This window comes from Cryptomeria japonica, chromosome 2, assembly GCF_030272615.1.
Source record: "Cryptomeria japonica chromosome 2, Sugi_1.0, whole genome shotgun sequence".
Taxonomy (NCBI): domain Eukaryota; kingdom Viridiplantae; phylum Streptophyta; class Pinopsida; order Cupressales; family Cupressaceae; genus Cryptomeria; species Cryptomeria japonica.
The window spans coordinates 88,340,360-88,356,463 of record NC_081406.1 but is presented as its reverse complement, the minus strand read 5'-3'; the positions used below and the strand labels follow the sequence as shown (position 1 = coordinate 88,356,463).

At 36.4% G+C, this 16,104-nt stretch overlaps 1 protein-coding gene across 3 annotated transcripts in view; it reads right to left on the bottom strand.

Annotated features, from left to right (window-relative positions):
- LOC131078811 (uncharacterized) overlaps positions 1 to 13,579 on the bottom strand; it is a 195,654-nt gene extending 182,075 nt beyond the window's left edge. The window contains exons 1-3 of one of the 3 annotated variants that reach the window (XM_058016578.2): positions 13,316 to 13,579; positions 12,326 to 12,387; positions 11,400 to 11,483 (exon numbers count right to left, since the gene is read on the bottom strand). In XM_058016578.2, coding sequence (XP_057872561.1) covers positions 11,400 to 11,483; positions 12,326 to 12,387; positions 13,316 to 13,403 — 234 coding nt within the window. In that variant the 5' untranslated portion in view covers positions 13,404 to 13,579. Of the gene's footprint in view, positions 1 to 11,399; positions 11,498 to 11,722; positions 11,773 to 12,325; positions 12,388 to 13,315 lie in introns of those variants that run through there. The other 2 variants (XM_058016577.2, XM_058016579.1) reach the window with 2 other exon arrangements.
- Positions 13,580 to 16,104: the final 2,525 nt, after the last annotated feature.

Below are 16,104 nucleotides of genomic sequence, written 5' to 3'. Positions count from 1 at the left end.
GACGAGTTCACTAATTTGGGCAAAGTAGGCCTCATGCTTAGCTCGTGATTTTTCCCAATTACCCAGGCAAAGAAGGAAAGGGAAAACGGAAACAAACACCTAACAAAATACCCAGATCTTTTAAAGAAAACTGCAACAATTGAGAAAGTTGTTGAACATACCTTCCTCTGACATCTGCAAATCCCTATCGCAGTCTATTTCTCCCGCTCCAAAAACTTCTTCTCAAAACTTTCGAAAGAAAATGATAATCTCGACGTGACAACTACTTAGTTTTAAAGCCAAGAAAATCTTACCCATCATTACCAAAAACTGTCTTCATTATTCTTCGTTCGTGTGACCTTACTTTGAAATGATTGCGCTGGAGCATGCTTTAAATGCTAAGTCACTTCACTTCTGACAATACAGATCTTCACACATACTTGCTATAAATGATAGATTTCAAATCATTGAAGAAAGAATATTCCTCTCCTCTGCGGCCGTTTATCATATCCTAAAAGTTTGCGCCGTTACCTCGTGGCAAGTCACATGTCTTCCAAGAAGCCTATACATCAAACTCTGAACTTTGCGAAACAATCGCGACACAACATTAACATGACAAATCTTGAACCTTGAACCTTGAACCTAAAAGGTTCAAGTTCAAGGTTCAAAGAATGCAAAATGCCGACAAGGACTAGTAAAGACTTAAAACTGCACGGAAGAACAAGACATTCAAAACAACGCCCGTTGAACTTTGAACCTTGAACCAAAAGGTTCAAGTTCAAGGTTCAAGTTCAACGCAATGAAACTTAAACGACATAACAATGGCCGAGTTACATGAGGAAGGTTAAGGAAATGACTTGACCAACGGATTAGACGAGCATTACTTCAAACAAGGACACATATGGAATGGAAATTTCTCTATGGGCCCAACAGAGGGTCAACTAAAATAATCTGCAATTTTGTACATCATCCCATTCTTGGAATGAATGTTGAGATGAAAATCCTAGAGGTAGATGGACCACCTTTAATGTCAATCGTTACACAACTTTCATTATGTCTATATGAATTGGAGAGGCTCATGGTTTATCTAATGATAATCTCTCTCCACAAAATATAGTGCTTTTGTTGTATAGAGACTTGAACAATGGCATACAACTCCTTGTCATATGTGGAGGGAAGCCAGCAACTCTCCTCTTTAGCAACCAATTATAGTTTCAAAGGTTGATTCCCCTCCAAAGTCCTTAAAAAATGCAAATTATGAAAATATAGAAAATACTATAATATTGGATTTTTTATATTTCCAACATGCAAATGCCATTGGATGTCAATCAAATCATTAGTATCTTGGGCCAAAAAATGCTAAAAACATTCAATTAAATAGGGGGAAAAATCCTAACAAGAGAAAAGAAGCAACAGCCAAAAGATTTTGACACATCATTGCATTCATGGCAATGAGGGAAAGATTCCTCCCTATTTTGGTTTCAAAAACAAAACTATAAGAGTAGATATTATATGATTTTATAGAAGGGGAAGAAGAAGAAAAGTAGAAATGGGAAACAAAGTCCCATTATAGGGATTTGCCACAATAGTAAACAACATGTAAATTATAGATATCATGTGAGTAACCAGCCATAAGCTCAAGAGGCACACAAATAATGGCACCAATATTACAAGAAATGTTATTACATAGGAGAGGGAGGATGCTGCCACATAAACAACAACCAACCCCCCAAAGCCTACTTCCTTCAAAGGAAAAAAACAAGTTTAAATCCTAGTGCCATACCATTAAGCACAACTTTTGAAACATCTAGGCATGTAACCAAGAGTTAGAGTCAAAATATGCTATACAAAAACGTTTCCACAAAGACATGCATAATATATGTATTAAAGCTAGTAAGAAAATATTTTTTAATGTCATAATTTTGTGGCATTCAAAAAAAATGGGAACTAAATTGGGGCTTTACTTCAAAGAAAGAAAACTATTTATAAAACCTAAGTTGCAGGGTTCGGCCCCTAGCACCCCCGATACCAGTCTGGGTCCAGTACGCTTGCAGGTTCAGGCAAGGTGGGCACCTAGGCGCACCAGTTCATTTGGGGTGAACCCAGACATCTAGGCACTGTTTTTTCATAAAATATTAGCAATTTTTCTTTTTTTGAAGTCCACTTCGCCCTAAAAGTGAGCTTTAAACACTAAGGGAGGCTTATGTTTCTCATTTCTTTTGCAAACAATTGTGCAAAATGAGCAAAGTTTGGCTTCTAGCATCAAATAGGAGTTGAAGATCGATTTTTGAAGCTTGATCAAGTGTTGCAGCTTCATTCCTACTCATTTGCAAACTTCCATTGGCTGAAAGAGGTTAGGCTTTTTTCATTTTTTTCATCCATTTTTGTTTCACAAACATGAAACATTATTTATTTAGTTTACCTGTCATTTTCCATTGTTGTGTTTATGTTTTTGAATGTGTTCATAAAATTTATTTCCATAGGAACTAGAATGGCATCTACCTCTTCCTCCATAAGCACAAATGAACAACAAAAACACAAAACAGTCATCTTGAAATAAGTTTGCTCTATGTCCTTTGGAAGGACATGAATCTTGATAAGAATTTCGCTCTATGTCCTTAGCAAGGACATGACTTAAAAATAAAATTCACTCTGTGTTCTTTCCAAGGACATGACTTGTATGAAAAATTTGCTATGTCCTTTCTAAGGTACGTGACCTTGTATTGAAATTCGCACCAAGACCTTCGGAAGGTACATCAATTGGAAATAATTCGCTCTAGGACCTTGGTAGGGACATGATTCTAGACAAAACTCACTCTAAGACTTCTCACACATATTCAAATTCGCTCTGGACCCTTAGCAAGGACATGAAAATTTCGCTCTGGATCCTTTGGAAGGACATGACTCAAAATTGAAATTTGCTTTATGGCCTTTCCAAGGACAAGACTTCAAAATCGCTCTTGGACCTCTCCAAAGACAAGACTTGATAAAAAAATTCGCTCTATGTCCTTCGGAAAGGACAAGACTTACTAGGAAAGTTTGATCTCAAATCTCAACAAGGTACATGCTTGAACAAATTCGTCCTTGATCCTCGGCAAGGTACTCAACTTAACAAAATTTCGCTCTGGACCCTTAGGAAGGACATGACCTTGGTGAAATTTTTACTCTAGGACCTCTGCAAGGTACAGGGTCAAGGTACTTAGGCAAATTTGCTCCAATAGGGAGCAAGGTACACCTACACGGTCTTGATGAAAATTTTGCTCTCAAGTTAGAACAAGGTACATAACTTCATGAATGACCCTTCACTTAGCTATTTTACCTGACCTTACTTGGTTTATTCAATCCTCAAGTCCTTCATCTACGGATCAATCTAGCAACAGTTGATGACCTACTCCACTTCATTCACTAGAAAAGAGCACAAACAAACTACTCCTAGAGAAGGCAAAACCTGAAAAAAAGGGGGGGTCCCTATCTTGATGGGGCGATGTGGTCACAACAAAAGGAGCGAAATCCTCTTCCATTGCCCACACATTGGAGCAACTTGATCTTCTTGAGCATATTGGAGGATGATGAACTCGTTTAGTGCCTTCACAATCACTTTAATCACTCAAATTCATCAAGTGCATCAAGATTTTTAATAAGGAATGGAGGGAAGATGACAAATTAAGATCACTTCCATTGCTCTCCTTTGAGAGCGAATTTCCCTTCCATTGCCTTGGGTTGAGAGCGAAATCACATTCAAGGTAGGTATTTTGGTCTTTTGAAGTATGAAAGCTAAACCCTAGGGTGCAAGTTAGTAAGACCAAGCTAGAAGGTGAATTTGAAAATCAATTCCATTGCTCCTCTTTTGGAGTGAAATCCTCTTCCTTTGCCCCTAGTTGAGAGCGAATTTGATTCTAAAGCCTCACCTGAGCATGGTTTGGTGCATTTGAGTTGAGAGAATAAATGTAAGTGAGTGAAAATGAGTTAAGTGGCAAAATCGAGCCTACTTCATTTGCTCCTCTTTTGGAGCGAATTTCACTTCCATTGCTCCCCTTTGGGAGCGAAATTTGCTTCCTTTGCTATTGGGTTGAGAGTGAATTTGCCTCTAGACATCACATTGAGCGTAATTTGACATGAGCTAACAGAACGAAGGAAAGTCAATAAGAAAGTGTTAAGCTTCAAATTGGAGGCCATTTCCATTACTCCTCAGTGGGAGCGAATTTCACTTCTATTGCCCTTAGGTAGGAGCGAAATTCTCTCTAAGGTTTTCCTTAAGGCTAATTTGATACATCTACAAACTAGGAAGGCAAAATCATAAGGTCTAAGTTGATGCAAAGGCAAGGAATTGATAAAACCTAGCTAAGAGGTGAGTTTGAGGCCTACTTCCTTTGCTCTCTAACAGGAGCGAAAATCTCTTCCATTGCTCCTTGTTGGGAGCGAATTCGTGTTCCTTTGCCTAAGGTTAGGAGTGAAATTGCTTATAGAGCCTTCCTCTAAGCTGATTTGATGCCTCCACTTGCATAGATGACAAATTACTCAAACTTGAGTTGATGAAAGGCAAAATTTGAACAAGTGTGAGAGAATTTCCATTGCTCCTCTCTAAGAGCGAAATGTCCTTCCATTGCTCATTAGGAGCAAATTTCATTTCTATTGCCTCTATCTTGGAGCGAAATCATCTACAAGACGTTTGGTGAAGAGAATTTGACAACTCTTGCACATGAAGACTTAAATTCAAGACATAAATTGATGAATGGAGAGCAAAAATTTGACTAAGTATCAAAAAAATTCCATTGCTCCTTGTTAGGAGTGAATTCTACTTCCATTGCCCTTCTTTGAGAGCGAAAATCTTCCCAAGGCAATATGATGACAATTGCCAATATTTCACATGGAAGAAATGGTGATTTTGAGGCTTGAAAGGTGAAAATCTAACTTAATGATTGAAATTGATGAACTTCCATTGCCTAGATATTGAAGCAAAACCTACTTCCATTGCTTGTGTTTGAGAGCGAATTTCCTTTGCATTGGAGTTAGAGCGAAATTTTGTTCCATTGCTCCACCTTGGGAGCAAAAATTACTTCCATTGACCTAGCTTAGGAGCGAATTTGCCCAAGACACCACAGCTAGCACAATCCAAACACATTTGGCGCCAAAAACAATATTTTTTTTAAGTAGTGAGTTGGCCTTCTTTAGGGAGAAAATTTTATTTTATTTGCTCAAGATCAAGTCGGCCTCACCCTAAAAGGACACATCTCCTCATTAAGACACCTATATAAGGAGACTTGAAGCAATCATTTAGTCACCAATTCGAAGCAATCCTTTCTCCTAGAGCGAACTTGATCAGCAGATCAGCAGCCCCCATCAACTTCACTAGTGAATTTGATCAGCAAGGCAAGGAATCCAATCAATATCAACAGCAAATCTGATTCAGGAAGCATATCATCAGCGAATTTGATTACATCAACAGCGAATGCAGTCAGCATCAACATCAAATCTGATCTACAAGCAGCGACTCCGATCAATAGTGACGGCAAAATTCACAAAGGAAGAAGCAAATTCACCAAGGAGACAACAAATTTGCTCAAACCAAGGAGCGATCTCCTCTATGGATGCACTTATCAAACCTGCTAATCACATAAAATCAGAGATTATATCAAATTAAGAGATTGTATAAGTTATATATCATGTGTGCTTAATACCATCTTTTGTTTATTTTGCAAAAATAACTAATGAAAAGGATGGAGAAGTGGACTGGAAGCAGCATCAAGAACACTTCAAAGACATGGAAGAAGACTCAAAATGCTATTAGGATGAATGACTTCAAACATTTCAACAGCTCCAACATGAAGCAAGCATAACAACAAATGGAGTAGGATGCCTTCTAAGTTCTCATTCTATCTTGGAGATATGAAGAGATCAAAGGAGTGCAAAGGAGAAGTCATACAATCACCCCAAGGCAAGGTAGGCAGGCAAGGGAAGAGAGTCGAACTTCCCACCATCATCATCACATCAAGCTTTGAGCAAGTGACTAATGTTGAGTATCAAGAGATATCTCTCAACATCCCCTCATGATGATCTATCAAGTCTACAAGTGCAAATTGAGGTGGCGTCCTAGTCCCTACTCTCCCAAATCAAGGAGTTCCACATTAGCATGTCCAGATTCACTGAACCAAGCTCATCATATGTAGGCACAAACTTCAAGATACCTACTCCTGTTTCCTACTGGTTCACATTTAGTATTGAACCTGAATGTAATTATTTCATTGGCCGGAATAAAGTTTGTTGTAACAAACCCTAATTAGGGTTTCATTGTAAAATCTTAGCCATTGATCTCAAATCAATCCTAGCCATTCATTGTAATGAGCTCTCTATATAAAGCTCAAGCTCTTCATTTGTAAAGGTTAATAGAAAAGTGTGTAGTCCAAAGATAGATTAGAAGATAGAATAGAAGTTAGATTAGGAGGAGGAATTGTTGTTAAGACTTGTAAATGAGATACTCTTTTCATTGAAGTTATGGTGAAATCTGTTATTTCAACAAGTCCCACGGTTTCTACTTCTCATCTGCTTTCATGTTGCTAGATTGAATGGAGGAATCCGTTGAATGCATTTGTGTGGAATCCATTTAGTCCATACCACTAGCCTCTTGCTGATTGTAAGTGTGCCATGCGTGGTCAACTGGAATTGTATAAGATTAATTTCAATTGTTATACATCCATTGTTTATGTGTTAACTTGAATGGCAATCAATGTTTGATGATAATGATTTGAACATCTTTGAATTGCACCTTAGAAGATTGCACTGAGCTTGTGTCAAATTGTTCGGTTTGATGGTGAGACTTTGCCCAGTAGGATTCCATCGAATCATTCACCCTTTTCTTGCATTCTAAGTCTTAGGATAGAATTCCTCAACCCTTTCTCTTTTGCCTTTTTTTTTACTCAAGCTAGTTTAGTGTAAAAAGTACCACAATATTGCAACATCAAATGATCAAGTTTCAGCAATTCATGTATTCATGTACAACATAAGGCCCCTCGGAGGAACAACAATCACAACGACCAACTGTGCTTATCCACACGTCGTGACCCGACATTTATGAACCTTGGAATTGTCTCACGTGATCCTTAAGCTAATCTTCAGCATTTCAAAGACTTTCTTCAAGAGAGCATAAGATACCTTGGTATTTTATACTGTGTTTGCATATGCATAAAAAACACACCAACAGTGCCTATATCACAAGAGACAGTGTTAAAATATATTAGGGAGCATGAAGAAGCAGAAGAGAGAGAAGCCCAGAGATCAAATCAACCCGTTTCAAAAAAATGAAAGGGAATGCAACCCCTATCTAATCCCAATATTATAGGAGAAAACCACCCATTTTTTTCCGCAACTGAGCCTGAAAGTGAAGCACACATAGCATACAAAAGATCAAATTGGCCTTTAGAAATTGCATTTCAAAATGAGAGTCGAGACATTGCCAAACAAGATGTAGCAAGATGCATATATGCAAATGGGTTGGCTTTCAATGTTGTTTGCTCCCATATTAAAAAAAGATGTTGAAAAGTGTTAATAAAGCTCCAAGAGGGTATAAGGGCCCAAGTTATGAGAAGGTACGTGGCACCTTGTTGGAAAGAGAGGTCAAGGGGATTGACGATGCATTGAAGCCCATAAAAGATTCATGGACTAAGAAAAGTGTATCTATTGTTTCAAATGGGTGGAAAGATTCCAAAAATCGTCCCTTGATCAATGTCATAACAGTGTCCCCTAAACGGGCAATGTTTTTGAAAGCTGTGGATTGTGAGGGTTAGGTAAAAGATAAGCAATTTATTGCAGATATTCTCATCTCTGCCAATGAGGTAGTGGGAACCCGTAATGTTGTTCAAGTCATTAATGGCCAATGCAAAGAATTGTAGAGTTGTTGGTTTGTTGATTGAGGAACACTATAACCATATTTTTTGGACACCTTGTGTGGTCCACTCACTCAAACTTATGCTACAAAAGATTGGTAATAAAATTGATTGGATCAAAGAGGTGTATGAAGAGGCTAAGGAAATCCAGATATTCATCACAAACCACCACATGTCTCAAGGGATTTTAAGATCTTTTTCAAGTTTGGAGCTAATTAAGGTAAGTGAAATAGTAATTTAAGTTTACATTTTCTGATTTTTTTATTTTCAATGTTCATAACTTGATTGTGTAATGAGTATTGTTCTTTAAAGTTTGTCTTTAATTTTTAAACATTTTGGCTTTAATTTCTATTATAGGTTACAAAAATGTGATATACCCCTTTTCTAGCACGCGTTGTGTGATGTTGTTGTTAGCCTATTTCTCCATGGTCTCGTAGGCTAACCAGGACTTTTAGGGATCTTGATGATATTTGGCCTAGGCAGTTTCAATTACAGGCAATTCTAAGGTGTTTTGATGTATTTTTGGGATACTTACTATTTATAGTAAATCAATTGAACTAGGTCAGGATCATCAGTGATTCATGAATAATATCCTATCAATGGTTATTGACGATATTGAGTTGAGATTTTAATAATCATTTGCGATTATTAATTAATTTATCAATAAAGTTAAGTTATAAAGTTAAATTAAAATATTTAACTTTATTGATGTGGAAACTTAAGTTAAAAGGGAAAGTGATTTAAATATTAAAAGTTCCCTTTATTAAAGTATGTAAAGGCATGAATGTTAAAAGGAAAAAAGTATATCTTTTATCCCACATTGGCTGGAAAGTGGGTGAGCTCTCCCAGGAAAGTTATAAAAGGTTCTTAAGAGCTCATTTATGGACATGCTTGGTTTATTATTTTCTCTTGGAGAATTTGGGAGCTTCTAGCTTTCAGTTTCATGCCCTAGGACAAACTCTTGGGTTCTTTGGATTGGACGAAAACCCAATTCCATTTAATAGTGGATTCACTTCAAAATTCACATTGTGCTTCATTGATCAATGCCCTAGTTTTTTGGTGTGAAGTTTCCAAGTACTTGGATGAAGATTTTATGTTGTTTTTGGAAGCTTGCTACAATGACACGACTGCTACAGTACTCATACTTGCTACAATGACACGACTGCTACAGTGTCGCACTTGCTACAGTACCTGCTGCTACAGTGTCATGCTATAGTACTAGGGTTTAATTTGCTGTTTTAGCAATCTGGTATTTGCACATAAGGTATTTTTTGGTGTGAGCTTGCATATTCAAGGCAAATCTACAGTCTTGGTTACTCACTCGGTCAATCTAGAGGGGCAAAAGAAGTTGTAGCAGCTATTTCAAGGCTGTTGCAGATACATAGAAGCCACAACAATACTCAAAAAACAATTGTAGGTCTTAAACATGACCTTGGAGGGTGTAAAGAAGTTACAGCAGTACTCAGAAAACAATTGCAGACCCTAAACATGACCTTGAAGGGTGTAAAGAAGCCACAGCAGTACTCAGAAAACAATTGTAGACCATGAATGTGACTTGAGAAGGTGTGAAGGGAACGTGGAACTTGTAGAAGCAGTCTATATTGTTGAAAGATCAATATGAGTAACAATGCTAGTATATTACCTATGTTTTGGCTGCCTTAAGAGGTCATAAATTCTCATTTACAGTTTGTAGTTTGCAAGTAACAAGAGTTCTGTCCCATATCTTTCAATATAAATGTTCTTCCTTTATACTCTGTGAGGGTCTCAGTGTTCACATGCAATTTGAAAGTTTGTTGATAGTGGACACCATAGTATTTATTTCTGCTATGTAATGTTTGACATTGTTCATGTGCAATCCTACAATAAACCTCAAACAAACAAACATTGTCCTCTTGCAACTAAAAACAATAACTAAATACACTCACGAGCAAACTGTTTGACATAATGTCTTAATGTTGAGTATTGATTGAAATGGGAAAAAAAAAGGGAAAAAAAAATTAAAATCAAAACAAGGGTAGCACCTTACAAAAAACTTGTTTCGCATCTAACACAATCATCTTGAGACAACTTGTGAAAGTTAAAGTGACACTTTGTAATATAGTGATCAACCAAAATTGGGCTATATGGAAGCATAGCAACACTAAGAGCGCAACAAGAATTAGGCAAGGGATATTGGATGACTCATGGTGGGATCGTGTGAAGCATCCCCTTAGTTTCACCGAGCCCATTATGGGTATGATTCGCTACACTGACATGAATAGGCCTTGCATTTGAGAGCTTTATGATGGCATTGACTCAATGCTTAAGCAGATGAAGTGCATCATGAGTGCAAAAGAGCAACACCCTGAGGAAACTTTCTTCAAACAATTGCAAGTAATTGTTGTATAAAGGTGGAATAAGATGACCACTCCTTTACATCTTCTTGCCTATGCATTGACACCAAAGTACTATAGCAATCAGTTTCTTGATATGCCAGGAAGGCTTGCACCATGGAGAGATTTAGAAGTGTCTGAAGGGTACAAGGCAGCATTCCTTAGACTCTTCCCTAAGGATGATGTGTGAGATATGATTACAAATGAGTTCACAAATTTTGTGAACACAAATGGTCTAAGTGTTGACACTCTTCGTTATAGATTTAAGAAGGATGCTCATAGTTGGTAGTACTTCCATGGCCAATGCTTCCAAAACCTGCAGCCCCTCGCAATCAAAATTTTATCACGAGTTTAACAATTAATGAATATTTATTTTATCACAAGTAAGTTTTATTTATAGTTTACTTTGTCTTTGTAGGTTGCTAGTCCATCTACATCAGAAAGAAATTGGAGTACATATTCTTTCATCCACTCAGTAAAGCGCAATAGATTGCAATCAAAAAGAGGGGAGAACTTAGTACGTGTGCATTCCAACTTGCATCTCCTTTCACACAAGCAACATGACTACAAGCAAGGGGAATCGAAGATGTGGGATATATAGCCAGAGCATACCGACTTGAATGCTTCCACTTCTCAGCTTGTTGCATTTGAGGACTTGGAAAGCGAGAACACTAATAGTGCAAGTGCAAATGGCATTGCATTAACATTGGCTCATCTAATGTCAATGTCAATGATGAGGATGATGATGATGTTGATGATTTAGAGAATCCATTTGATTATTAAAATTTAAAACTAAAGTTCCAATTGTTGAGACAACGATACTTTTACTCGATATTATTATTTTGATATTGAACTTGATGTATATGATGCTATGATGGTATGATCATGATGCTAAGATTACAAGTTTATGGTGGCTTTGTTGTTTATATGATGCTATGTGACATTCTAGTCTTAATTCATGCATACATATATATACCCCTTTTCAAAATTTTGCCGAACCAGCGAACCGGGTTCTTGAACCTGAACCAGCAACTTAGATAAAAACAATGAATCATTTACCTTTGGGAAAACTTTGTCATAATAATCATGATAATACAAGTTTGATGTAGCCATAGAACTTTATGAATAGCAAGTGTAATCAAAGAAAGCAAAATAGATTACTACTCACCACATCCCAGGGAGACAAAGATTGACGATGAGCTGAATAGATGAAGAAGCCAGCAAAACTAAAAAGGAAAATTGAAAAAATGCCCTGCAACAAAATATCTGGTATTAAACAAATCAATATGCTGAGAATACATATAATTTACCTCATTTACTACAGTAAATTGTGAATAAAAAAAGATAGATCAAGTTATGGTCCTCGTAGTTCATGAGTAAACAAGAATGAACTATCTATATATATATATATATATATATATATAGAGAGAGAGAGAGAGAGAGAATTGCAATGGCCTACGATGTAAATGGCTTTAGATGTGTGGTGCTTACATGTAGCAATCAGCCCTTGACAACTAAAAAGGAAAAAAGATAAAAATAACCTGCAATAAAATATCTGGTATTAAACAAATTGTTATGCTGAGAACATATCGAACTGCCCTGATTTGTTACTATAAATTGTGATTAATCTAAACAGATCAAGTTCTGGCTCTACATGTAAGAGAATCTAACTTCATTAGTAAACAAGAACAATGATCCAAGATGTAAATGACTTTAGACGCATGGTGCTTGTATGTATTTAGCAATGGGAAAAATAAGAACCATACATTTTGCAACAAGCTTAGAAATGCTAGCTAATATTCACAAAATCAATTAGAACCCAATTTTCATAAAATCTTTTACTTATAAAAAATTGAGCAAAGATTGAAGATAAAAATTGTGGATAGAATTTTAAAATATTTTCCAATTTTCTTCAGATTCTACACAATTTCTGAAAATTTTAGCAGATCTTAAATAGATAGAAATAGTAGTAAACGTTATTTTCAGTTGACAAATGCGTTTTAGAAGTTTTCTTTAATAAAACTAGACAACAAGAAATATTATCCACTAAAACTTTCTCAATTATCAGTTAAAATGAGAAAAAGTTGAACATACCCGCCACACAGCATTCTGCAGTGCATGACTCTTCTCAAACGACTCAACCATCTTCACTTGCTCTGTTACAAAATTTGCAGTCACTTAATTCTGTGAACTTGTATAAATGCTATTTCTAGTATAACAGCAAAAGGTTTTGCATTGCTTTAAATTTTAACCATCCAAATTAGGCATCAGACTTTTGGACAATAACAAATTGGATGTTGTAAAGAGTTTATAGCGACCTAATCATGTAATCTCGTTTAAATGTTATTTCTATTATAAGAGCATGACCTAGGTTCAAAATTAGACACACTGCAGTTAGATTTTGATTTTGAGATGCTGAGAAAAGGCTTCAAATGCATGCTCAATGTTTCTTACACTCGTCCAAGTAACTGCCCTACCTTCTAGAAACTCGCTAGATAACCACTCCAGTTTGCAGCTCTAGTTAATACACACCAGTCCCACAAGCAATCTGAACAACCCCAAAAATACTCCAAATTGCAGGAAGAATAACTCCAACCCTGCAAACTATAAAAGGCTCATTCGCCTCGCCTCTGCATATGTGGCAAAAGGGGCTTCCCTATGCACTTGGAGGTTCACAATAGAATGCCTATGGGACAGGTAGTGAGGTTGTCGAGCAATGCTTGTATAATAGATTCAAATTTGATCCGTACAATCACATATATTTAGTCACCAAAGATTCAAATCATAGTGGTTAATTGGCTCAATTAAAGCAAACTGAGACTTATAATTTATATAAAGGATTATACGTTTTGGGCTGTGGTCCAGGGGTGCTGTCATGGGTAAGATCAAAGTTCAAATCCAGGCAAGCTTCAGTGTAAGAAGGTGTCTGTATTTAGAAGTATATTCATTAAAAAATCCAAAGAAAAAAGGAAACTGAGATCCCATAACCCTGACTGAGTGAAAAACAAAAAGAAATGTTTACAATGTTAAAATTATTGAGAAAAGAACATATATAGAGTCGGAGAGGAGATGGAGCAGAATTACCTCGAGTTTCAAGTGGTTGAAAATCCTCGTATGAAGGCAACGACTCCTCCTCTGATAATCCCTGCAAGGCCGCCTTCATTCGCTTCATCCTCGCCTTCCCTCTATATCAAAATTGCGAATGACTTAAAACGTTAGCCTGTATAACTTTAAATGTAGTCTTCGACAAAATTCCACTTGAACAGTTTTCATCGTTTGGCGCTTCTTTCTTTTTGCATCGGTGCCGCTGTATTCGGACCCTCTGCTGTCATAACGGATCCCCATGTTTGGACGGTAAAATTTGCTTTTTCTGTTGTTGTTTATTTGGTGTGTGCATCTTAATTTGTTGTACACTATTTTATTTTTGGTTTTGATTATGTTTCGAGCATAAAATTTAATTGTTTTGGTGTATTTATAAATTAAAATATAATTAAAATGTGTTATATTGTTTTCTTTAAAATTAATTAAAATTCATCTTATACTAAAAATACGTCCATTTATTTTCTAAAGAAATTTTCTAATCTATTTTTAACCAATATGTTAAAGATTTTAAACATGATCTTATCTTTAAATAGGGTTGATCAATCTCATTCTATGTTTTTAAAGTTTGAATTCTTGTATTTCAAAGTTGACATTCTTGAGATTTGACCACTACCCATCAACATAGGCATCCAAAATTCAAAGTTGTATTTAGATTGATGTATTTATATGGTGTATCAGGGGATATGACATTAAAATATATGGCTTGATGGAGATGCTAATATGTGGTATGTCCATTAAACTAGTTATATTAGATCATGTGAACAACTTTTGAAATCAATTATTGAGCAAGGATTATATGAAATTTAGTGCTTCACCCTTCTCTTGTGTTATTAGGAGGAGGTTTGTACAAGGGAAGTGAATATTATTGTAGGTGATATGAAAAGAATGTCATGTTCTTTTAAGATCTCTTAGAGTGACTTCTTCCTTAAGGAATATTGTATACTATTATCCTATCTCAAGAATTTGTTTTATTTCTTCACATTTTGAATATTAGGGCATCTTGGCCTATAATCAAATCTTGTGTCTAATCTATCTTCTATGTTATCTTATAGACAGTACTATATTCTTAGATCTTAACAAGTGATATTAGAGTTTCGATTGTAACAAAATGGAGTAAATTGGTTACTAGTTTTTTTAATCCGATAAGAGATAAAGTTATTGTTGAGTGTCTTATGTCTTGCATGTGTCTTCAAACAAATGATTTTTAATTCATTGGAAAGATAAAAGACAAAATTATTGTTGAGGGCCTTGTATCTCACATGTCTTCAAACAAAATGATTTTAAATTCATTGGAAAGACGATATGGTGAACTTCTAAAAAGTAATCAAAACAAGTATTTGAAATAGCATCAAAAGATATAAGGTGATCCACAATTGTCCTATACTTTTATTTTTAATATTTTTTTTACATGCAACTTTAAGGTTGTAGGGGAGGAGATTTGCCCCCTCCAAGATGATGAATCTTAGAAGGCAAATCAGTCTGTTGCTACCTCTTCGAACTGGCGCTAAGATGAGTCAGGGGATAACAAATAACTAAACTAACTATGCTATAGAAATAAATGATAGAATTACAATATGGAAATGATAAAATAGAGACATTGGATTTACATAACGATAAAGCATCAAAAGTAGATTATACCTGCCAACCAAGAAGCTCTCGGGTTTTAGACACCAGCGCGAGGTGCGGACATCAGCATGTTGTGCTGTCGTTTGTACAATTTGTAGACAAAGAAGTTCCAAAATTTGATTATGTGCAAAGCGTCCTGCTTGCGGAATCTATTTGTCACCTACACACACTAGAATGGGGAAAATTGTTGGGTTGCATAGGGGTCTGCCTCAGTCAGACCCCTGCTTAGGTGTTTCCACCGCCACAGACAGCCAGATAGATATATTGAAAAGAGATAAAGGAACTTGGAAACTTGATAAATTGGAAATAGATGCTAATAGAAACTATGCTTCGCTTAATGAAAGAAAACCCCTGTTGCATGCATTAAATATTGGAAATATTAGAAATATCAAAAATAACGAATGCACCTAGATAATAGATACAATCAATATTGCAAAGGACTCATTGCATGTAGATTAAATAGATAAAAGAGATAACACAAGGCATGAAGCCAAACCCCTCTTGTTGGAATTACGAGTGTGACAAAGCCTGCATGATGCTTGTTGGTAAGAGCCACCAAGGATAATGTAGCTTCATGTTGGTAGAGTGCATCCAAGAGCATAGAGAGTAAGAGAGAAATGAGAGTGTGAGAGTGCAACCAAAGTCCAAGAGTCAAGAACTCCAGTGGGAACCCTTCAAAATAAGCTAGGAAGGGTTCTTAAACTCATAACAGACGCGAAGAGCCATTACGGCGAAATGCGAGCCAAAGGACATACGTCGGCCAGTGCTCAACTCTCTATCAGATTTGAGATTCCACTAGTTTTTTAGGACATTAGCGCGGTGCGTGGACGTCCTCGTGTCACGCTATTGTCCGCACAAAAACGAGCCCAAAGGGACTTTCAAGGCATTTCGAGGCACTTTGCCTTCCGAGCCTATGATGCCAAAATGATATAATTTTGATCATAAGTTCATCATTAATGCACTAGGCATCATGCATAAGTGTTATAAATGCACTAGGTGCAATTTAGGACACTACATTTTGCCCCCACTTTAGTGGACTGGTCGACTCTAAGGATCAGTTGCACTAAAGTAGTTTGGAAAGATACGTTCATTAAACCCATGCAGTGCAATAAATGAAAATAGATGCAATTAATACTTAGCCAAAA